Raw genomic sequence first — 25,637 nt, 5'->3', positions numbered from 1 at the left:
GAGTAAGTATAAAGATGAATCAGAGGTTAAAGAAGGACAGACTGAGAAGGCAGGGGTTTCAAATCTCATTGAAGAATGTGTGGTTGCTTGCCACTGAATGATAGAGAAGCCTACGGTGTTGTCGAGTCAGAGCTAGTTTATTGTCCCCAGGCCAGGGGAACAACCCTTGGGAACACAGAGAAAGTCTCCCATGCACAGAGCATCAGAGGGAACTTGGAAATGGAGAGGCCTCCCTCTGCAAACCCTAGCTTACTGTAGACATGAGTCATGGGTCAGGGTTGCTCACTGGGCGGCCAGCCCCATGGGCCTGCAGCCTGTGCATGGGGAGAGGAAGCTGCAATCTGCACTGCCTGTGGTGCAGCCCCATATAACCCGGAGCTCCCATGCTGCCTCTCCCCAAATTGAAAGCTGTGACAAGATGCTGGAAAAGTTGTGCCCAATAGGCATCTCACCCTGAAGAAAAGCGCAGCGGCTATGCGGTGTGAAGAAAATGCACTCTCCAGAAGCCTGGTGAAACAGTTGCCCAAGGACAGACTTTTCTTTCTGGAATGTCTCTCAACGCCATCTACTGACTAAATTTAGCAACTGCTTGCTTAAATGCACCTGATTAGGGATTAATTACATACCCATCATCCCTTCCCTTTCGTCACAGCATCACGGGAGAGATCTCACTTCACTTTTGTCATATTCTGTTAGGTAGGAGCAAGTTACAGGTCTCACCCATTCAAGGGAAGGGGATTATACCAGCATGGTTCCTGGGCTCATCTTACAACTTGACCTAGCACAAGCTGCATTATTTATAATCACCTAGAACTAGAAATGACTCAAATGTCCCTCAATATGTGAATGGATAAGCAAACTGTGATACATCATATTACAAAATGCTGCTTAGCAATGAAAGGGAACAAACTATTGATACACACACCACTTGATGCATCGCAAATGCTTTACGCTAAGAGGTAGGAGCCAATTTCAAAGTTTGCCTACTGTGAGTTTCCATTTAAATGACATTTTCAAAATTACAAAGCCATTGGGATAGATAACAGGTCAATAATTGCCGCAGGTTGGGGAGGGAGTTGAAGAACTGGTGGGTAAATCCTATTAGTGGTAGTTATCAGAATCTATGAAAGTATGAAAATTCATAGGATAAATTTAGAATACATTTATCAAAATAACGTGAATTACACTGGATACAAAATGAAATAATAATACTTTAAAATAAATAAACAGAAAAAGTTTGTATATTTTTATGTTTCCACTAGAAAGAAGTGTGTAAGAGTTTCTGACTCCAGATATCCACAATTGACTAAAATATATTTAAAATTCCTGCAATTTTCATAGACCAAAATGAATTAGACTTTATTTTCATTTACTTGTTTATAATGAGCTTGCACATTTAATAGCATATATATTTATACTTTTGCAAATTTATCTTGATGTCCAAATTCTATTCATTTATTAAATTTTTAGTAATTTTTTAATGATTTAAAGACACGCTTCAGAGTTTAGGATATTAATGTTTGTCACCTGTTTTTTTCTCATATAAGTCAATTTATAATTCTTCTTTAAATACAATTTTTTTTAATTACCCAATATAATCTAAACTTAACAATATAAGTCTTTTTATGCTTGAAAATTTACCTCTTTGATCAAATTTGTAATTTAGTGTTAAGAGAAGCTTTTGTTTTCTATTTTTGTTTTTGTTTTTAAGAACAGAACATGTTTGTAATTGGGGCATGACTTTGTTTGGAAAGAAAGATCAGGATAGAGCTGATAGACAGATAGTATAGCATACTAAAGAATAGTCAGAAGTTGTGGTGAGAGTTTACATGTGAGGGACTGGGCAAACCTGAGAGAATTACAGAGAGATGAGACTGTCAGGGGAGAGACCCACGGCACAGGCAGAATATGACAATAAAGCCAGAAAAACATAAGATGAGAAGCAACCAAAAGAGTAAGTCTGAGAATAACAGACATCCAGTCACTGCCCAGAAAATTCAGTAAGGGAAAAAGATCAGAGTAGTTTTATCTCTGTGTCATGGAGGCAGAGTATTGGAATAAAGAAGGAGATAAAACTAGAAGCAGGACCCCAAAGGCTGGACTACAGTTCATAGCCAAAAACCCAAACAAAAGAGCCCACTGGGGGTTCACTTATAGATAGAGTGTACAAAGTGAAAGTGACATCACAAAACAAAGTGTTAATATGAACTGCCATAGGTCATAGCAGAACCAGAGCAAGATAGACTAGATGCTGCCTTCTCTGAATTACTCAACCAAGGCTTTCCTAATTTGAACTAAGCACAAATTTACTTGCACAGCCTTGGGTCGAGATAGCCTACAATTGATGCCATCTGAAGTATAGGAAAATCGCTAGAGCTGAAATCAAAGCAGTTCACCACAGAGATTACATAAGAGGTAAAAATCTAAATGATGATTAAGAATATAGTAGTATAAAAGAGGAAACTGTACAAAATTAATTAGTCCAGAATGCTGGAAATATTTTATATGCATTCACATTTATGTGTGTTTATACAGACACACAGCTATATATGTGATCTTCTTGAATTAACAATAAATATTGATAAAAATATTCTCAAATGTTGAATGTTTTTGTCACAGCTCATCTTGAATTTAAATGTCAACCCAACACTCAATTCTCTTTAGAAACATCTTTTATAGATTCACATCAATTCAGTAAATAGTTGAAGCACTGGCAAATAATGTTATAAATAATTAGGTAAAGTAAAATGATGAGCCTGATATATATGCTCATTATATATATTTTAGTGAATGATTTCAGTGACTACTATCAGAATGATATTGGGCCATGAAGAAAGATGAAAATGACAGTCTCTTCACTAGAGACACTCTGGCATTTATATAGGAATCATAATTCATAATTAAAGCTTTTATAAGTTTGATGAAAAGTAATTAACTTCACCAGGTGGAGGCTGAGATAAGCATCACAGAAGCGGTGATATATGACCTCAGTCTTGAAAAATGAGTTAAGATTTTTCCAAGCAGAAAATAGAAATGCATTTTTCAAGTACAGGGATCAGCATGAGCAAAGACATAAGCAAGTGAGAATACAATATCTTTGAGACATGACACAAAATGTAATTGCCTCATTGGTCTCTTAGGTAAGAGAAATCATAAAGTTAGGGTGGGCTCTACCTCCTTCTCCTGTCGTAAGATTCTCCCTCTTTTGTCAATCTGAATTTTAAGCGTTTTCTTATTAAATAAATTGTTCCTTTACAATGTCTCTAGGAAATTATTTTATGGGTGTTTAGTAGGTATAGGAAATGTGGATGTAGAGTTCTGGATAGAGGTCGAGACTGGGAATAAGGTTTCCAAGTCAGCAAATAGATATTAGCTAAAGCCATGGGAATTAATAAGAACTCCAATGAAAGCATGCACTGTAGGAAAACACATACCATGGATAGAAATCCTGCAATCATAAAAATTAAAGAGCTGGAAAGGTAAACTATTCAGAATTTTAAAACTATGAAAAAAGAATAATAATGGTCCTAAAATCTAAAAGAGGAAAACTTCTATACAAAAATGAAAAGTCTGTCAAATTCGGCAGAGAAGTAGCATAAAAATGAGTTAAAGAAATACTTATCTGGCAACTAGATGGACATGAGTAACAGTAACAAGGGTGATTTTAACAAAGTGATTGATGTAGCTGGGGTTGAAGACCCAAGTAGAAATGGTTAGGAAGTAGAAATGGCAAATATAGACTATGCTTTCAAGAGCTTTATAGAAAAATGCATGGGAAATTGTAGAGTCAATAAAGTTAGAAAATAAACTTGTAGGCCAAGTAGAGGTGAGGTTAATTTTTTTTTTTATATAGGTATATATTTTTTTAGAATGGAAAAGTCTAAACATTCTTTTGTGTGATGAAATGTAAGAGAGTAGAAAATGAAAGAAAATATTTGGTAGAAAATATTTGGTAAGTAATGAAGAAGAGATAATAAAGTGTATAGATTGAATAAGTAATCTTGTAGGAGAGTCCAGAGGTGTCTTCATCTGAGACAGAGTGAAAGGGTCACATCAGATACCTAAATTAGAAGAGGAAAGAAGGGAGGTTGTGGGCTTTTACTTCACAGCCTCCATCGGCTTTTTAATAGAAAGACATTTCAAATGCTGAGAGTTAACATGGAAGTCAACACTGGAGATTTAACGTGAAAAAAGACAAAGGTAACATCAGTGTGCATTACCAGGCACCAGTCTCTAGGGCATCTGCTTCCCCACATATCATCTCTCACATGTAACATCAGTTGTATGAAGATACATACAACTTTGGCAAGCTTCATATTAAAATAGAGACATGTTTACAAATGAAAAAAACTGAAGTCCAAAGACGTGAAGTATTGGCCCAAAGTCACACAGGTGGTGCATAGAAGAACCCAAATTTGAAATTTCATCTGTCCAGGTTCAATGCTAATATTATTTTCACTGTACTATTTTATTCTTTTAAAAAATGTTTTATTTTTTTAATTATACTTGGCATACAATATTATATTAGGTTTAGGTGCATGACATAATGATTAGACTTACAAAGTGATCCTCCAATAAGTCTAGTACCCATGTGACACTGTACATAGTTATTAAAATATTATTGACTACATTCCTTATGCTATACTTTACATCCCTGTGACTACTTTGTAATTACCAATTTGTACTTCTTAATTCCTTCCTTCTTTTTCATTCATCCCCCAAACTCCTCCCACCCAGTAACCCTCAAAATGTTCTCTGTATCTATGAGTTTGTTTCTGTTTTGTTTATTTTGTTCTTTAGATTCCAAATGTAAGTGAAATCATATGTCATTTGTCTTTCTCTATCTGATTTATTCCACTCAGCACATATCCTCTAGGTTCATCCATGTTGTTTCAGATGGCAAGATTTCGTTTATTATTTATTTATTTATTTTTATGGCTGAGTAATATTCCTTTGTATATAGCTAACACCTCTCCTTTATTTATTTATCCACAAAACCCACATCGCCTCCATATCTTGCCTATTGTAAATAATGCTGCAATGAACATATGAATGCACATGTCCCTTCAAAGTAGTATTTTGGGTTTCTTGGGATAATACCAAGAAGTGGGATTACTGAGTCCTTCTTTGTCTCTTATTATAGCCTTGGTTTTAAAGACTATTTTATCTGGTATAAGTATTGCTATCCCAGATTTATTTTCATTTCTATTTTCATGAAGCATCTTTCCCCATACTTTTACTGTCTGTGTATGTCTTTTGATCTGAAGTGAGTCTCTTCCAGGAGGCATATGTGAGTCTCTTATCTATTCAGCCACTATTTCTTCTGATTGGAGTATTTAATTCTTTTTCATTTTTAGTACTTGTTGATAGATATGTAGTTATTGCCATTTTATTATTTACATTTTTGATTCACATATTTTTTTCTTATTCTTAAAGAAGTCTCTCTAACATTTTCTGTAATACAAGCTTAATGGTAATGAACTCCTTTAGTTTGTTCTTGTTTTGGAAGCTCTTTATTTGTCCTTTGATTCTAAATGATAGCTTTGCTGGGTAAAGCAATCTTGGTTGTAGGCCTTTGCTTTCCATCACTTTGAATATTTTGTGCCAATCTCTTCTAGCCTGTAAAGTTTCTCTTGAGAAATCGGCTGACTGTCTTATGGAATCTCCCTTAATGGTAATTAATCGCTTTTCTCTTGCTGCTTTTAAGATTCTTTTTGTCTTTAACCTTTGGCATTTTCTATGATGTGTCTTGATGATGGGCTCATCTTGTTTGGAACTCTCTGAGCTTCCTGGGGTTGTATGTTTATTTCCTTTACCAAGTTAAGGATGTTTTCTATCATTATTTCTTCAAATAGGTTTTCAACTTTTCGCTCTCTCTCTTGTCCTTCTAGTACCCTTATGATGTAAATATTGTTACACTCGATGCTGCCCCAGAGGACTTAACTATCTTCATTTAGGGGAATTCTTTTTCTTATTGCTCTTCTGATTGGGTGTCCTCCACTACCCTATCCTCTAAATTGCTGATTCGATTCTCCATTTCATCCAATCTGTTCTTTTTCTCTAATGTATTCTTCATCTCGGATACTGTATTCTTCATTTCTGACTGGTTCTCTTTTATATTTTCCATCTTCATTTTTGTGTTTTCTATTTCTTTGTTAAAGTTCTCACTGACTTCATCTACTCTTGTCCTACGTTCATTGAGCATCCTATAACTGATGTTTTGAACTCTGCATATGATAGATTGCTTGCCTCCATTTTATGTAGTTCTTTTTCTGGAGCTTTGTTCTGTTCTTTCACGTGGGACATGTTTCTTTGTCTCCCCATTTTGGCTGTATCCTTGTGTTTGTTTCTATAATTAGGTAGGGTTCTTAAGTCTCCCAGTCTTAATAGAGTGGCTTTATGTAGTAGGTGTCTTGTGGGGCCCAGTGGTGTAGTCTTTCCTGATCACCTGAGCCAGGTGCTCAGAATGTGTCTCTTCTGTGGTTTATGTGTGCCCTCCTGTTGTAGTTGAGCCTTGGTTGCTGTTTGCATGTTGATGGGAGGGATTAACCCTCAGGTTGATTGGTTGTGAAGACTGGCAGGTGAAGGGCCAACACTATTGAGCAGGATTCACATTATCAGGTTTCTGGTGACTGCCCAGTCTGCCCTTTAGCTGTGTCCTCTTCAGATGCAGCCCTGAGTGGTGCTCTGGCTCCATCACAGGTTGAAACAAGCCACTGAGTGTGCCACTAAGGGCTTCCTGGGAGGGGTCCAGCTACAGGCTAAGTTCAGACACAGCCTATACACTTCTGAGGCTACCTGGTAAGAATAACAAAGCAATCTAAAGATAGCTGCCACCCATGCTGGCCTTATAGGTACCTTGAGAGGCCAAGCCAGAAATGGGGCTAGGTGCCACTGTGACAAGCTCAGCAAGAGGTACAGGGCATGCCAAAGCCAGATGCTGCTTCTTGGGTTTTGTAAGCCCTTGAGAGATTTTAGGAAAGTCCACAAAATGAGTTGAGCCAGGCCATTTGTATGGAATAAATCACTGGAGGCAGCTTGGGTGGGCCCGCAAGTTGGGAGAGATGGAGCCTCAGGGAATCTCCTGGGTGGAGCGACCTGTGTTATCCAGGTTGGTGGAGACTCAGGTATGGTGGCTGCCTGTGTCCAGATGCTGGGAGAGGGAAGGGCTCAACAAAAGAACAATAGATACTGCCAGCACTTCTGTCCAGGAAAAACTTACACCTCTAGCCCTCACCTTGAAGCCAGACTACTCAGTTCCTCCCTATATGTCCCTGGCACTCCTCGAGCAGTTGCCCCAGTACTGGAGCTCAGAGTGAGTGAGTCCATCACCAAGTAAGTCTGTATACGGGTCCTTTAAGAGAAATGTCTGTGACTCCTGCAGCCTTCACTCAGCCACAATCTCTGCTGGTTTTCACAGCCAGAGGCTGTGGGGACTTCTCTTCCTGGAATTGGAACCCTAGGCTGGGTAGCCCAGTGTGGAGCTCGGACACTTTGTTCCTCAGGAGCTGGGCAGGGGGTCTCTGATTCTCAACTGCCACATGCAGTTGTGAGACCAGCTTGTTTCGCATCTGCACCCCTCCTATCGGTCTTGACGTGACTTCTTATCTAGGTCTCTACTTATGGGACTTCTGTTCAGTCAGACCTCAGATGACTCCCAGTGATGGTTGTTCCATAGTTTCATTGTAATTTTGATATGGTCATGATAGGAAGTGAGCACAGCATCTACCTTTTATGGTATCTTGATCAGAATCCCTTCACTACAATATTTTACCCCCATCCCACTGCCAGAATAGTAGTGACTTGAATAATAAAAGGAGAGTAAATTGGGGACTAGTAAAATGACTGACTATTTGTAAATGAGCTCATCTGAATAACAATGGTGACAACCAACATCCTCTAATTGTCTCTAATATTATTAAGCAGTTTTGGAACATCAGTGGAGAAAGCAAAATATTCAAAAAAAACCAGGGCTAGTAAATCATAAAGGTGGATACACAAAGAACAAAGTAGTTTGTGGTGATATTTTGTGAATATCACTGCAGTGAGGCTGCCACTGTCTCAAGAAGGGAGTAAATCTGGAGGGTTCGAAGAACTGAGAGAAGAGGAAGATGTCTATGGACAGCTGGAAATGAAGATCAAGTTTAGAAGAAAGAGTGGAAGGGCAGTGGAAGGCACAGATTTACACAGAAGATGCCTGCTTAGACACAATTATTACCATTATTATTAAACTCTTTATATGGTAATTCATAGTTTACAAAATGCCTTAATATATTACAGCCTTCAGAAAAGAAGTAGCGCATAATGAAAAAATCTTGACCTTGGACCATGAAACCCAAGTTTAGTCACTTACTGTACATCTTTAACTTCTTTTTACTTTCCTCGTTTGTTATATGAGAGCAATAATTTCTCCCTTGTGGAAAGTTATGAGCATAAAAGCAAATGAACAAAAACATTTGGCACATGGTATGTACTCAATATAGAGTGTTATATTTATTAAGATTCTTACTGGGATGACTTAATTCTTACAATAAAACTGAGGTAGACAATTAACTTCATTGATATGTAATTTTAAATTTAAAAGATGCCCTCATCTTATTTTACAAATGAGAAAATGAGAGAGTAGAGAGAAAAACAGACTTTTCTGAAGATGTTGAACCAGGATGAGACTACAGCTTGTTAATTTTGCTCCAGAATTTTATTACAAAAATAAAATGGAATCTATATATTCAACAATCTATATAGACTACTAAAACCTGACAAATGTTTCAGATATGAGAATGTGGATGGACATATAAAGCCATATTTAACATTTTGATCTTAGAAGAAAGAAGTCTGTTGGAGAAAGAAAAAGGTTGGCACAGAAGCTTCTTTATTTACTCTAAATGAAAAAGGGAAAAGATATTTAAGAGAGAGAGAAAAATTGGGACATCTATGCTCTTCAATAGCATTGAAGAGGCAGTTAGTGTAGGAAATACTGAAGAGGATTTCAAAGTCAAAAAAAAAAAAAAAGGCACAGTGGCCAAAGTGCCCTGCCAAATGATGTTTCTTCTAACATCAGGATAATAAAAGGGCTCCATTCTGATTGAATCTCTTATATTACTTTTTCCTTCATTTTTTTTGTTCAAAAATGATGGTGATAAATAGTACAATAAGGATCCTGTACTTCTGTTGACCTTTTCTACTCTTCTTACCTTTCTCTGTTCAGCTGTTTTATCTATTCAAATGTTCAAAATAAAGTTTCTGAGAAAATATATCTATACTATTAAAGAATTTTAAAAGTTAACACAATAAATAAGTAAAAATAGTTTACTTACTTTAAAATATATTTTAATTTTCTTTTAGAAAATAAAATCTGGCAAAATTCAATTTGTCAGACTGGAAATAAGCAAGTCATTTTAATTAAGCCGATATTTTAATTAGACCACCAAATTTAACTCTATGTACATCTGTTCTACATCTGTTCATAAATTAGCAATAGTATAGCATATGATTGAATTTTTAACGATTTAACCTAACTGTACTAATAAAATTCAAGTTAGTTGTATAGGGCCAACATATTACTTAATCACCTGATATTACTCAAATGTCTTAGTGAAAATATTCTTGGAAAAATACGTCCCACCAGACTAACATGTTTTCTCCTTATAGTCATTAAGTTTCAATGAATGTCAAATATACCTTCAGAGAATTTTATTAACATCCTAAAGAATATTTTTTTCAAAATTTCTCTAGGTACTTTCAAGAAAATATTTCAAAACAATCCATTTGACCTCATTTCCAATCTAAAGCAGACTGATGTAGCTACTATAAAACATTCACCATTACTCAATAGCCATCATATGAGAAAAATAAATCACCTGGTTGCCACAATGTGAAAAGTGATAAACTGAGATAACATTAAGTTATTGACAATAGGTACAAAAATCCATATGTAGTAAGTCTCTGCTTTTTTTATATGTAATGAACTTATATTGTGGACAATATGCATTATGTTTTAATGTCCTTTATATAAAGAATTACATCATAATTACATCTGAAATCTCAAAGATAGAAAATTAATAAAAGTAGCTAATTTTTATTGAGTACTTACTTCCCTAGTGGGCTAAATTTTAAATTTATATATGATTTATATATGTTTATGTTTAAAATATTTTATGTTTAAATATTATATATTTGTGTTTATGCAATTCTCACTACTTTCCCTATGAAGACAGTAATATTGAAATACCTATAAGATATATGGTTAAGTTCCAGTGAGAAAATTAAAACTCGGGTACTCCTGAATCCCAAGCTATGCCACTAGTCTATACACTCTTACTTTCTAATGAGAACTCTATAACACATCTTTTATTCTGGATTTACCTTGGTTGACAATGAGGTCAAAATTATAATCAGGAAATACTGGTTTTATTCTTCCTCCCTGTTCCTGTTTTCTCACCATCTCTTTATATTTAATCCAACTGTTCTCTTCCACCAGTTTTCCCAATTTTATTTTGACCCTTGTTTTAAATTTTCTATTGGTTTCAAAAAGCAAAACAAATGGGGAATGATGAATATTTTTTCTATGTCCAACATTGAACGAATATTTTACATTTGTTCCCTCATAAAGTCCCCAACAAACCCATTCGACAAATGTCAAGCAGCTCTTAAATGGCCAACCAACGACTTCAAGAGTGACTCAAAAATGCTAAGCCTCAATATGTGAAAAATACTCAACTTTATTAGTCATCAGGAAAATGAAAACTAAAACTACAATGTAATACCACTACACACCCACCAAAATGACTAGAAAAAGACCAGACAATACCGAGTATTGTCTGTGGAGTGTAGAGTAACTACAATACTCATACATTGCTGATGGACAAGAAATTGGTATAATAACTGGAGAACGATTTAAATAGTTTTTACGAAAGAAAATATGTATTTTCTTTGGCACCGTAATCCCACTCTTACAACATACTAAGCAAAAACATGCACATACGTTTATGTTAAGACATGCACCGAATATTCATAGCAGCACAATAACAGCAAAATAGCCACGACAACCCAAATGTTCAACAGAAAGAGAATGAGTAAATAAATCAAGATATATCTATAAGAAGAAATATTACACAGCAATGAAAATATATGAACTAAAACTACACACAACACAGATTAAGCTTGCCATATTATTAAGCAAAATGAAAATATATGAACTAAAACTACACACAACACAGATTAAGCTCACCATATTATTAAGCAAAAAGATTTGGTAAACACATAGCACACACACAAATATGTGCTATGTGTTTCCATTTACATAAAATTCTAAAAGAGGCAAAAGTAATCTTTGGTGATAGAATTTAGAAAAGTGGTTTTTTTGCAGGGGGGGAATAATGACATTAAAGAAAGAGAACAGGGATTCTGGGGTACTGGTGATATTTTATTTCTTGATCTAGATGCTAGTTGCATAGATGTGTTTAATTTGCAAAACAAAACAAAAAAACAAAAAAAAACCCGTAGGTACCTTTTTTTGATCTGTGCACTTCCTGTATAAATTTTATGTTACTAAAAAAAGTGCACCTAAAGACTGTTTCTGCTCTCTATGTTATGCTGCTTAATTTATGTTCTAAAGATCAGAAAAGTAAAAACAGATATCTATTATTATGTTATCACCAAAACTTTTCAAGATTTGGTAAACCTTGCATAATTAAAATAAATTGTGTGTGTGAGAGGGTACTTATAAATTCTCTTATAAACATTTTAACCAGTTTCTTAATTTGAACTTGTTGGAATCTTAGAGTTTTATATCGAATTATCAATGTAATAAAACCCATTCATTCATTAATTCATTCACTCATTCACTCTGGCTAATGACTAACAACTAGATTCTAGGCACTTAAGGGTTTTGAGGAAGTTCATAACCCTTCTAGTACTTGAGGAACAAATGCAGATGTCTGTCAGGGCCAGGCGGAGATGGCAAACTGGCAAAGAGGCTGGGCGTAAACGTGCATTATGTGAGTGATGGGGACTGTGGAATATTGTTTATCAGATGCCCCCATTGAGGAACGGGGCAGCAACTACTTAGCACCAACTGATTCTTTTCATGTTGGTCCAATGGAAATCACAATTTACTATGTGAAACCAACTGTTTTTCAAATGTAGGCTCTATAAAAGAAAACAAACAAGAAACACTGTTTGTGACAAACAAAGCACATCTGTGAGCTGAATCGAGCATATGTTACTAGTTTATAACATCTGATCACACTAAAGAGACATGAATACTTACTGGGCTACAGCCATAAGCATCTCATTTGCCCTTTAGGTGTCTAACCATTCAAGCACTATGCTCATTCTCTGCTTCACTGTAGCCTCAAGATTAACAGTTAAAAAAAAAATCCCTTAATTACATACACTATGGTTCATTCTTACTATGAAATACTATGCAGCCATTTAAATAAATGAGATAGAATTAGTGTGCCCTTACATATATATATATATATATATACATATATATGTATATATATATATAGCAATGAAATATCTTTTATTAAAATTAACAAAATCAGAACTTCAAGTAGAATATTAACTTTTTCTTTTTGTTATTACACATACATGTACAAACATTTGGAAAGATAAGCATCAAACTATTAACAGAGGAGTTCCATGGAAGAGGTGGGCAAAAGCTGGCACTGGAGCACTTTTGTTTTTTGTTTTATTGATTCCTTCCATATATTCATATTTTTAAGTGGAATAAAAAGCCCTCATAGTAGAGCTCATTGCTTTCTAAGGGTTTGATCTGTTACTTCTTTAATCAGTTATAGTTCTGGCCCAACATAAGCTTTTCCTGGTCCCTCATTCCCCAGAGGCCAAAAAGAAAGCTACTCAGCAACACAGCATCACCCATTTCTGTCTGTGCCTTCTGTGCTCTCAGGCATGTGGTTCTGGAGAGTGAGGCTACTTACTAAACTGACTCGTACACAGAAAGCATAGAAAAGAGAGAGCTATAAGTGAAATGTATCAAGCAGCCTACCTTTCCAAGAGCTTTCATGTAATCATTCTCAAATAAAAACCACGGCAAGGAATCCTGTTTTCCTTCCCACCAGATCATATCACCAGCTTTTATTACCATGATTGGCAGAAGAGAAAGATCTAAAAGAACAATCCCTCTATTTTGAGACATTTTTAAATAATTCTAGGAATTTTAAAAATCACAAAAATAATAGACTGAAAGCTCCTGGAGAAAGTGTCATGCTCACTTTTAATGCCCCAGGGATTATAAGATTGCCTTTTCTATCACCTGCACCAAAAAAAATCTGATTTGCAGTAAAGAACATAGAAAAAACAATGTCAAAAATTACTGAGCGTCCGATGAAAAAGATACAGCATTTCTTTTAACATATTGGTTCTATTTGTCTTCTAATGCTAATTTCTAAATAATCAATCTTGATACATTGTGATATGAAATTTGAAATAGCTTTCTTTACTCAAAAAGTCTTTTTTTTTAAGAAAAACCTATTGTTATATTGTCTTTTTTCGATAGCTACTATGTTAGTGTAAATAATTTCCTCTTTCAATTTAACTTGTAACATCTATTTCAATGTATAAAAGGTTTCCATTCTCTCTGCTTAAAAAAAAAAAAAAGTATTGTCAGGTAATTTCTATTTTCATTGCTCATAATTTCCATTACACTTCCAGTCAAAATACACATACAACACTTGGTCTGCAGAATGAAAAAAAAAATCATAGACTGAGGCCAAAATAGAACATAAACATGACTTCATAGAATGGTAGACTTTACCTTTTAATCACTTATTTAGGAATATAAAAAATTATCATTATTTTTAAGTCACTAAAACATTTCTATATACTATTTTTACATGAATGAATAAGAAAATTACAGACCAGAGTTAACCTTCAAAACATGTGACTAATAAGATTTATAAAAATATCTTGGTACAAACTATAATCTGGGCATTTTCGTTAAGCAAATACCTATTTAATATATAAATTATTTGGAAGTATAAATGTTGCTAAATAATCAATGCAAATTTTTGTGTGTCTATTCTATTAAAATGGCTAACAGTCACACAGGATTTTTACAAAATTGTTTAAAAATTATTACCTTTCACATTTTTCACCTTTCAAGGTAACTGCAGCTAAACAAATAGAAATAAACAGGTACCTAACAGAAACCCATGAAAAAACAAATTTGAAAGTCTTTGGAATTTTGTGGATTTAGAAGCTGGGTATGGCAAAAGTTGATATTAAAGAAAATAATTTGTGAAATCAAGATATAAATATTTCTTTGTGAAAAAAACAAAAAATTATTAAATATGTGGCATATTGATCTTAGCTATGTACAGTAAAATACCAATAGCAGTCAAAACTCAAATGGGTTAACTTTTAAATTTCTAGAAACTGTTAGTAATTTTACTGGTTATCTCAATGGAGTTTTTACCTTGTATTATAAGCAGAAACTAAAATTTAATCTACTAAGAAACAAATATTAAGTACCTGTGAGGAAAATATATCTACTAAAAATCCATGTAGTTATAATATGTATATTTTAATCTAATTTGTATACTTAAGTATTATTGTTTAAAAGGATGTTTTCAATACTTTTTGAAAATAAAGTGGTCAAGCTCTAAAGGATCCATGGGACATTATGTAAAATGTATGACTCTAAAAGGCAAGAATCCTGTTGCGTCTAAATAGTCATCTCTTGCTATACATTATAAAATATTTAACTAATGAATATAAATAACTAGAAAAATATATCACTTCCAGTTTACAAAGTACAAATGTGAACTAACTTGGTAAGAACATTATTTTGGTACAGTTTCTAACGTATTTTCAGAGATATATACTGGATTAATATACATATATGATTTTGAAGCTGATAACATCCCAACTTAAATAGCTAAACTGCTACTTTCTGTACTAGAGGAAATGTGTCAAAATCATATACTGAAAATGAAGAAGTAAATTATTGTTTATCTTTTGTGCCAAATACATTTGCATGAGTAACTTAGTCAATATATTTAAAAGCTGATATAAATAGGCTTTAAATTAAAATACACTGAAAAAATTATAGCCTACACTAATGAAATATGGCAGAAATTTATATTCAAATGCTTATGCTATCAAGGACAATCAGATTTTCCCATGTTTAGTCATATAAATTTTAGAGATGACCCACAAATTCATTCCTTAATCTTTATGGTTCTTGCAAGAAGGAATGCAAGATTCCTTCAAGAGAAGAGCCATGGACAAAGTTTAGAAAAAATGACTTAATTTCTTACCTTTCCTCTGTGCCTTTGTCTTATCTCTCCAAGAAACATACTTTTATAACATGTCTACTTATGCAATCTTCCCTTCATACATGTGTAAAGGATAGTATGGTAGGCAGAATGCTAATGGTACTCAAGATTCTCATCCCCATGTAGAGACATCCTATACAATCTCCATCCCTTGGGTGTGGGAGGGACCTACAAATATAGTGTTAAACCACTCTCAAGGTTACAGTATTTTATATGGGGATGATATAGTAATTCTTATGATTACATTATGTAAAATGACTTCCTCATACTAAATTGAAGAGACAAATTCTCCTGCTGGCCTTGAAAAAAGTCTGCTGCCATGTTGTGATGTTGTGATAGAGTCACGTGGCAAGAAACTGCAAGTTGCCTCTAGGAGCCAGAGTAGCCCTGGTGACAGCCATCAAGAAATGGAAATTTGAGTCCTACAACTGCAAGGAAATAAATTCTCTCAAACTCAAGAATTTGAAATATAACCCAGAGCTCCAGAAAGACCACAGCCTAGAAAATATCTTGATTTCAGTCTTGAGAGTCCTGGAGCAGTAGAGGCAGCTAATCAGTGCTTGGACTCCTACCCTTCAGTAACTGTGAGATAATAAATGCATGTTGTTTTAAGGCACCAAATTTTGGGTAATCTGCTTTGCAACATAGGAAATGAATACTAAGAGTAATATAGTAATAACATTGTGCTAAAGTCATCTTGTTCTAAGAGCAACTTAGGCTGTTAAGTAATAAAAGTGATTTTAATTTTTGAGGAGTTCAGGTCTTTGCCAATTATCTAGAAATATATGTTTTATACCTGAACCCCTGGAGTTTTTGTCTGTCCTCTACATTTAACACATAATTTCCATTTTCTTTGAGTGATGAGTAAAATTGGAGGTAGATACAAGCTTGTAGTATTTTATGCCATACTTTATATTTGTATAATATTTTACAATTTAATAGGTGTTCTAAGATTTCTGAGTGGATAACAACAGAGGCATACATTCTATTCTCCATAAATTCTCCCAGAATAACAGATGGATAAACTAGGAATGCAAAAGCAAAACTCACTGACAATGCCTGTAGAAAAACTGGCTGTTAAGACTCTCCATGAACCTCCAAGCACAAGGAGGTATGGATGAACTACTGTGAACTATAAACCCCGAGTATCAATATCTTGTAGAAAAAAGCAGAAAGAAGCAACCAGGTTTTGTTGAACATGAGAAAAAAGAACTCTCAAATTCCCAGTAAGTACTTACTGATACTGTCGCATTACTTTAGAATGGTAGCTGAACCTGGGAGAGATTTTTTTTGCTGATTTAATCTGCAGGTGATTGCAAAGATTCTATAGGAAGGCTGAAGCCTTGTGAATCTTTAAAATTAACCAGCTCATCTCTTTTCCAAGAAAAAAACTGCCAAGAGTAGAACACAAGTTTTTCAAAAAAATGATAAAGAACATCAAGGAAAAATCAATATCCAGATAAAAGAGGAAGATGTCATAGCCAGATGAAAAAAATATGGATATGGATATATATATATATATATATACACACATTTTAATAATTCACACAACAAACAGAATGATGAGTTCTAGAATGTGAAGCTAGACATCTGTTCTGATCTACACTTCCCTTCTAAAAGTTGAGGAAAACTAATTTTATATAATAATGAGCAACAAAGATTCCAGCTGAATCCAGTACAATTTTATTATAAGAAAAAGAATAAGAAAGAGAACAACATTACTACAATGAAAGTTTGTCAAAAATACATACCACAAAATGTATGAGGACCAGCCATAACTTAGTATTTCAAAAGAAGCAAAAATAAATTAAGAAAATAATAAAAGAAATAAAATAAAAACAAATCAAATTTAGAAAAACTCAAATAGTAGGTGATAGAATTCAGGAAGTTCTTTGAAATAAAAAGAAAAAATATTTTGAAAATGAAGATTAGAAGGGGCATAAGAGTAAAAACAAAACAAAATTAAAACAAGAGGAAGAAGTGAAAACAAAACAAAAAAAAGAAAAGTAATTTGATATGGGTGCTTGTTACCCAGGGGGATTCCAATTGTGGAAATGATCGAGCAATATATTCACATGTGGTATACTTATTTACATTATACTTCAGTAAAATATTAAAAATAATGAAATAAAGAAAGATAAAAGTGATTCAAAAGAAGGTTGGCTTTGACTCTTTATGCCAGAAAACTATGGTTTGCATCCACATTTTCCTGAAATTCCTCATAAATGTCTCCAAAGACATTTTAGGTCCATTGACATTTTGACTCTTTGAGATGTCTAACATAATCAATAATTATGTTACTAATATACTAATATAGTAAGCACTCCCTAATTTCTGTGCTATCTAACTCTCTTATCTTCCTCCTAATCCTTTAAGTCACTCTTTATTAATCCCCTTTGAAAGTTTTTCTTCCTTTGCCAGCCTTTCAAACACTGGTGTTTCTGGACTCCATATTCAGCTCTTTTCCTCTTTTACTCAAATTCTCTTTCTAAACAATTGATAACATACCTAAAGATCTCAGCTTTCACACAAACACACTGTTGGTTGTCTAATCTGCATGTCTAGTTCAGGTCTCTCTGATGAATAATAGCCCTTTATAGCCAACTATTAATGAGATCTCTCCATTGAATGTCCAGCAGTCTCCTCCTTGGCAAAATGTTTCCCACCTAGTCCTACTTAACTCCAAGAAGGTAAGTGGTTAAATCCTCTTATTTGATAAATCACTTAAGTTTCTCTATCTACTATCCTAAAAAGACCTTCTTTCAACACTCCTAAACCTTTTATATCTTTCCCCATACTTCTTTTTCGTAACAATTCTATTTCTAGATTAAACAGGTAATATTACTGCCTTTATTTTGTCACAATTCAGTCACTTGTTAATCTTCTACATTCTAATTATTCATCCCTTTATCAAAACTGCCCTCTCTGTAGTATTAATGATGTTGTCTGTCATTTTTACATTCTCACAAAAACCTATTCTGCCTCCTTGAAATAAAATTAGAATAGTTTTTTAATTCTCTTTCATTAGCAACATTCAATAAAATGTTGAGTTATATAAACTCTCATGCTGAGCTCTCCTCTTTCTCACCTCAATTCCACACTTCTTTTTCTTTGCTATTGTGGCAACATGATTAAATATCCTCCAGATCCTATAATTTCTGTTTTTCGCCTCTCTGCTTGAATTAATCCAAAATATTACTAATGTCATGTCAATCAAACACTCTGCTCAAAATCCTTCATGGTCTCCATGCCGTCTTTAAAATAACTTGGAATGCCACTGTCTAGCATTAAAATCCTCCACCAATTTGCCCCAGCTTTATATCTTGCTGTTCCCCAAACAACTAGACAAATGTCTGCAAACTATCCCATATGTGCCTGCTTCTGAGGTTTTTAATCAAAGTATTTGCCTTGTCTTTCATGTAAAATTTTATTAAGCATATGAATGGAGTTTGGGGAGTAAATCTCAATACTCTTATTATCATACAGTCATAAGTTCCTCTTATGACATACAGAATTCTTTGAAATTTTTAATCATATTTAATGCTTAGATAGCTACATGAGGAAAATACTCAACATCATGCATATTAAGGTGAATTACATGGAGTTCTACTTCTGTTAATGACAATGCAGCTTGTGGTGAAGTAACTCTCCTACAGATAATAATGATGATGAACTAAGTTAAAAATATAAAATAAAATAAAATAAATAAAACACAAAATATAAAATAAAATAAAATAAAAAAATATAAATATAAAATATATAAAATAATTTAAAAAATATTTGAAGGCACTGGAGATCAATTAAGAGTAGATAAATATTGAGCATTTTTTTCAATCAAGGAAACCCCCTAATGCATGTTATGAGGAAGCTAGAATCAAGCAGAAAGCTAGAGACTGATCAGCTTGGAAAATTACAGGACAGAGATGTGAAGTACCAGATCAGCTGAAAAGTAAGAAGATATATCCAGAAACAGAGAGACACCCTGAAATCTGTGTATATATTCTCTCCCAAATCCTTGGCTGACACTTAAACTGCATGTGCAAACAGACCACAAAAAACAGTGGCTGAAAAGTTGAAAGAGATTTGTGGCTGCTTCCCATCACAAGGGAGTTTTGAGTTTGAGTCCAGCCAAGGAAATCCAGAATAAAAATATACGGTCTGTACTGTTTAGTACACAATAAAAATTACTAGATATTCAAAGAAACAAAAAAATATGATTCGTAGTCAATAGAAAAAGCAGTCAATGCAAACTTACCTGAGGTGGACTCATATGTTAAAATTAACACACAGGGATTTTAAAATAGTTGTTAAAAACATGTTTAAGTGTTTACAGGAAAATATGGTCATTATGAATAAAACTTTGGGGGAGTGCTCAGTATGGAAATGGAAAATATATAAAATGAAGGTTCTAAAATTGAAAAGTATAGTAACAGTATGAACCACTAATGGGGTGGGCTTAATAACATATTGGAGATATCAGAAGAAAGGATTAATGAATTTGAAAATAAATCAATCAAATTTGAAAAACACAGTAAAAAAAGATTGAACAAAAATGAACAAAATCTCACTGATCCGTCTGATCTGTGGGACAATGCCCAACAGTATATCAAATTATATACATACATATATATGTGTATGTGTGTGTGTGTGTTTGCATGTGTGTGTATATATATCCTGGAAGAAGAATAAGAAAATAAAGAAGATATATTATTTGAAATAATGACCAAAACTTTGTCAAATTAGGTGCAAATCATAAATTTCTGTATCCAAGAACCTTGCTTGGTATTCCAAGAAATATAAATACCAATCTCCCCACCACATAAGCACACTATAGGCGCACCATAGAAAAACACATATTACACATCACGCACATAGACACACTATGGAAAAAGTGCTGAAAACCAAAATATTTGAAAATCTTAAAAGATAAAACAATTACAAACAGGGTAATGTCGATATGAATGAAATCTGAGTTTATATCAGAAAGAGATAGAAGAGAATAAAGCATTTTTGAGACGATGAAAGAAAAAAAAAATAACCCAGTATTCCATATCGAGGGAAAATATCTTTCAAAAACAAAATAAAAGCATTTTTAGATAAATGAAAACTGAGAGAATTTGTTTCCAATTGTTCTGTATCTCAGATGCATACACTCTGACTTCGTACATCTGTATACATGTGTTTGTGTATACATATGTATGTTTATGTGTATATACATATGTATACTTTTTACATTTGTATATATGTAAATATACTGACTTTGCAATGGACTGATTTGTCTTCCACAACTCTGTCTAAAGTTCTCCTGTTACATCATCTGTACTGTTTCTTTAAAATAATTCAGTAAATACGCTGATATGTTTATGCATGCTACTTAGCTTTAACCTACAACTCAGGGTGATTAGTTAAGATTTAAAATACGCTAATCAAAAACTCTGCCTATAAGGACACTTAACAGCTGAAGTACCTCAGTCAGGGCACTCTCCAGAGACAGCTTACAGTAAGCACTTCAGATATTAATTATATGTGTACTTGAGTGTTAACTAAGTATAAGGAATATCAGGAATAATTTTTCACTAGTGAAATGAATGTTGGTCTTTATATCTGCAGGCTGAAAATATTTTATAGTCACTGCTGTCCTTTCTTATAAGTGGAGTAGAAGAATCAAGAGTCTAGCTGCTTAACTACAGAATACCTAGAGCTCTACTTTATCTGTGTCCTGTTTTAACGTAGAATTCTGCCTTTGGACCTAAATGAAAAATAACAGATCTTAACGTCAGAATATTGTTTAATATACTTCAGAGTGAAACCGTGCTGTAAGGTGCTTGAAAATGTGCCTAAAATAAATGAGAGTTGAAAGTTGACCCAGTTTGTTGAAACTGGTTATATGACTGATCTTTGAGCCTGCTTGTTAGTAAATTTTATGTGTGTGGCAGAATTCTGTTGAGATTCGCTCTCATTATACCACATCACTCAATGGTGGATTCTGGGGGGAAGATATGTATATAGCTCTCACCCAGTCATATTTAGCTTGTCAGTTTGCAATCTCTCCCCACCCCCAATTCCACCTCCCTACTTCATCTGGCTAAGGAGTAATTACAGAATCAACAAGTCCTTTGGATGTCCTTTATAAAATGTTATATTTAGCAATTTTATTTATATATATTTACTTATTTATATATGTATACATATACATACATATATATTCATATATATTCTAATTTGGTGCTTATATTAATAAGAATTCATATAAGAACACAATAGAGAACATAGTTCAATATCAAGAAATATTTTAAGTAAACAAATTAAGTAAATGAAATTGTTCAGTGAATGAATACATAAAGAATTAATTGGTTCTTAGGTTTTATAGCTGACAAAGATTTCAAAGGCTCAGAGAGGAAAATTATTTCTCTGACTCAAGCAAACTAAATCACAAGTGCTTTTCTCTTTCATTAGAGGAAATGCCACAACCTTTTAAAACAAAGTTCTTTTAATCATTACTTTTATTGATAGCAATGAATGAAATCATCTTACCTCCAAATGATATCCAACTCTGATGAAGGCACAAAGTGGGTCGAAAGCTCCAGTACCACAGGTCAGAAGGTGTGTCCTATTATAGTGATGCAAAACCCGAACATAATTTGCACATTCACTCTAAAGCAGAAAAAAAATAAGAAATTGGTTAGTGGAATAAAAATGTTTAGCCCTTTTTTGATTTGTTTCCCTAATCTTAGAAATCTCATGTTTAAGTCTATCGTGGCTAGAGGAGTCAAGAGGGACAGATAAAGAAAGGACAAGGACCATCAGAAGAAGAGACCAGAGTGATGGATGCACTTTTTAGTTAACAGCGATGTACGAATTATGTTTAATAATGGGAGTGTATTATTTTCATGTATTCCACTACACAGTGGAGGAATAAAATAACACTATTTAGAAATTTATTCAAGCATAACAATTTGCATGGCAATATGTTCCACTAAGCAATTAAGTTATTCTCACTGCTGTTATTTTTTTAAGTACATACAAACAATGAATCAGCATTAAGTCAGAAAACCAATAATTATCAAATTTCACTACTCACGAGAAAACATATGCAGACTTTAGAGCATTACAGTTTTCATGTTTGGAAAAATAAGTTATATCTTCAAACTCATAAATTCACATAAAGCACTTTTATAGTGAATTTTCCAGAAAATAGAAAGCTAGCCAATAAAAATAACATTTTATACCCATTACACTAAGATTACAGTCCAGGGATCAGCACAATTTTTCTATAAGGGACCAGGAAGTAAATATATCTAGTTTGTTGGGTGATCTGATTTCTACTACTTACCCTTCTGGTTGCAACTACTTAAATCTGCAGCTATAGCATGAAAGCAGCCACGGACAATACATGAATAAATGTGTATGGCTGTGTTCCAATAAAACTTTATTTATAGAAGGTTGCATTTGCCCAGGAGCTCTAGTTTGCTTATACTGGGATTCAATTGTAAGCTTTTTGAGGACGAAATCTTTATTTTGCAAATCTTTGTATCCCTACTTAATTAAATGCAGTATCTAATATATATGACATACTTAAAGTTTTGATAAATCAATCACTAGGTGAGTTTTATGATCTGGTATGTTGAATGAAAAAAATTTAAAATTGTTGCATATGAACATGACTAAATTAATTCTAGCAAACACTGTGTTGGCAAACTAGGCATTGCTACTTTATTTACAATAAATAATGAGAGAAATGCTAATCTTTTTAAATATTAATATTACTTTAATATTAATATATGCAATAATCATTAAATGTAATGTTTTATAAGAACAGATTGTGACTTTAAAGTCTCTCATATAATAGTATTAATATGAAAAATCCAGCAGAACCATCTCATCATAAATGATTCAGATTATAGCATTCTCTTGATAAGAATAAGGAATGCACTACTGAACTGATTATTCAGGGCACACGGATATATTTATTTCTTTAATTTCCCACTTGTGTAGTATTTTCTTCTGTGGATGACCCATATTTTTGAAAAATCTACTCATTCAAGCATGGAGAAAATATTTTATTCTCATATTAGTATAAGCACCTGCTTTTCATCTCTTGAAACACTGTCACAACTTGACAGCCAATTAGACCACATTTTGGCTCAGCTGGGCTTAGATTGACATAGCATAAAAGTATGTTCAATTAGTCAACATAACACTCTAGACCAGAGCAGCAAGGAGGTTTTGATTCATTCCTTGGCTGTGACCCAGTTACTTCAGAGATTCAGGAGTTTGTATAATGTACGTTAGTCTTTTAGACGGTATTTTGTTTTATTATTGAAAAAAAGAAAAAGAATAAGTTTACTTTCAAAAGGAAATGTTCATGCCATCCTCCAAAGACATGTATGGTGTGAATGGCCAGCTCCCCCTAGCATGTGAAGGTCCCTCTTTCACTCGTTTTTAGTGTGTTAGCAACTGCGTTGGGGATGGTGGTCCTGCACAGCCTTTTCCTACTCACACTGCAGGGAACCATGGAGAAATGGAATTTTGATTCTGTAGGTATGACCCTAGAAATATTGTGAAATACATAAGGCATGTTTATTGCCCTTGCCCTCTTCTTTCAAACTTCTTTTCTTTCTCCTTTTGTTTCATGTTTCTAATTGACTAAACAAATGAAATGAAATCTCACAAAGTGTGCTTAGCTTTTCTTCGAATTGACAGATTGTCTGCAATTGTTTTTTCCCAGATATATAGGAAATGAATATTAGTATAAGGAATTTACAAATCTGACTTGATTAAAATATAATAAAACAAAATAAAAACCAAGTTCTGGATGGTACCTCAGCTCCCTTTAACTCTACATTAATATTTAAATAATTATATGTATATAATGTATATGTATGTGTACATATATATATATATATATTCTTTTTTTTCCTGAAATAAATTGCATATATGTTTTTTAAAGCAAATAAAAGGTTAGGAATTCAGTCTTTTGTGATCAACGAGAGACATAATTGATGATTGGTGTAATTTACAATGAATAATACTTACCGCATCTTTTCCTTTCATTATGCATTCTTCTATTTTTAGTGCTGTACTAGGCCAGTGTATCTGAAATAAAATATAATGCATTATTATTCAACTGCACATAAAAATAAGCCACACCGGAGACCATTACATTTTTTCTGCAGTTCAATACATTTTCATTTTATTCTCTTTTATGAAAGGATAAAACAAGACTTTATCTTCTTTACATTATTATTTGCACAATTAAGACACTTATCTTTGAGTTTTCACTTCATGCTAAACCTGATTTTTTAAAAAATCTTTTGGAAGGCTCACATCATGTCTCAGCCCTTCCGAGGCTGCCCAAACCTTAACCAGCCTCTCTTTGTGTTTAAGCTGTCTTATATAACCTCCGCATTCCAGTCTGTCTCCTGAACCTGTCTGCCCCCTTAAGTCAGGCATTTCCTTGAGTTCCCTTTGCGTTTTTTACCACTTAGCACAGAACTTGGTGTGTGCTGAACTCAGTAACATTTACTGCATGAAAGGATTAAAGCATTAATGACTCTTTAAAGTGCTTATTTATAAAGTATCACCTAATAATACACTCTGTGATGGTCTTTATATGATTGTCTTTGTTTTTTGAAACATTAACTCTACCAGTTTCCCATTGCATTTTAGAAATTTTTCATTATATTTCAAGTTTTTTGATTTCTTTCTTGAAGACGGAGTCTATATCAGATATTTATTTATTTATTTTTTTAATCTCTAATTATACCTAGTACTTTGCTGGGGTCACAGGCAGAAATCATTAAGTACTTGTTATCTGATGCCACAAATTTATGACTGTGAAGTGTGTCTTTTTAAAGAAATAAACTTTTTCTATCTTTTTTTTTTTTCTCAGACTGCTTCTGTTCTTTTTGCTTGAACTATAGGATTAATTGTACTATGTACCAGACAGTATGGTAAGAACCATAATTTAGTTTTCCTTTCTTTTGCTTGACAAACTCATGTGCAGAGGTTTGCGTTTGTCATACTACTCAGTTCATGGCTCATTATTATCATTGATCTTGAAAGGTTCCTTTCTTATTTTATTTCCTGCCTTACCCTCCTCTATGTTCTATTTGCATCCCTCCAAGGGGAAATCATTGTAAACTGTTACTGGCACTTATTATTTGCTTGCATATAGTCTTATAAAGTGTATATTATTGCTTTTGTGTACATATTCAAATTTATGTAAATGTTATTTTTAAATTTATGTAAAGTCTTCCTTATATTTTTCATTAAAAACTGGGTTTTTAAGGTTCTTATACATAGTTCTATGTATACATATAGTCTGTTTTA

General features: G+C 33.5%; 1 protein-coding gene across 1 annotated transcript in view; it reads right to left on the bottom strand.

The window, feature by feature from the left end:
- SEMA3E (semaphorin 3E) overlaps positions 1–25,637 on the bottom strand; it is a 100,949-nt gene that overhangs the window by 64,954 nt on the left and 10,358 nt on the right. Inside the window, exons 2-3 of the mRNA XM_039849198.1 lie at positions 24,342–24,401; positions 21,840–21,959 (exon numbers count right to left, since the gene is read on the bottom strand). Coding sequence (XP_039705132.1) covers positions 21,840–21,959; positions 24,342–24,401 — 180 coding nt within the window. The remainder of the gene's footprint in view (positions 1–21,839; positions 21,960–24,341; positions 24,402–25,637) is intronic.

Source organism: Pteropus medius, unplaced genomic scaffold, assembly GCF_902729225.1.
Source record: "Pteropus medius unplaced genomic scaffold, Ma_sr-lr_union100, whole genome shotgun sequence".
Classification (NCBI taxonomy): Eukaryota; Metazoa; Chordata; class Mammalia; order Chiroptera; family Pteropodidae; genus Pteropus; species Pteropus medius.
The sequence above is the reverse complement of the archived record's forward strand: the minus strand, read 5'-3'. Positions and strand labels throughout refer to the sequence as shown.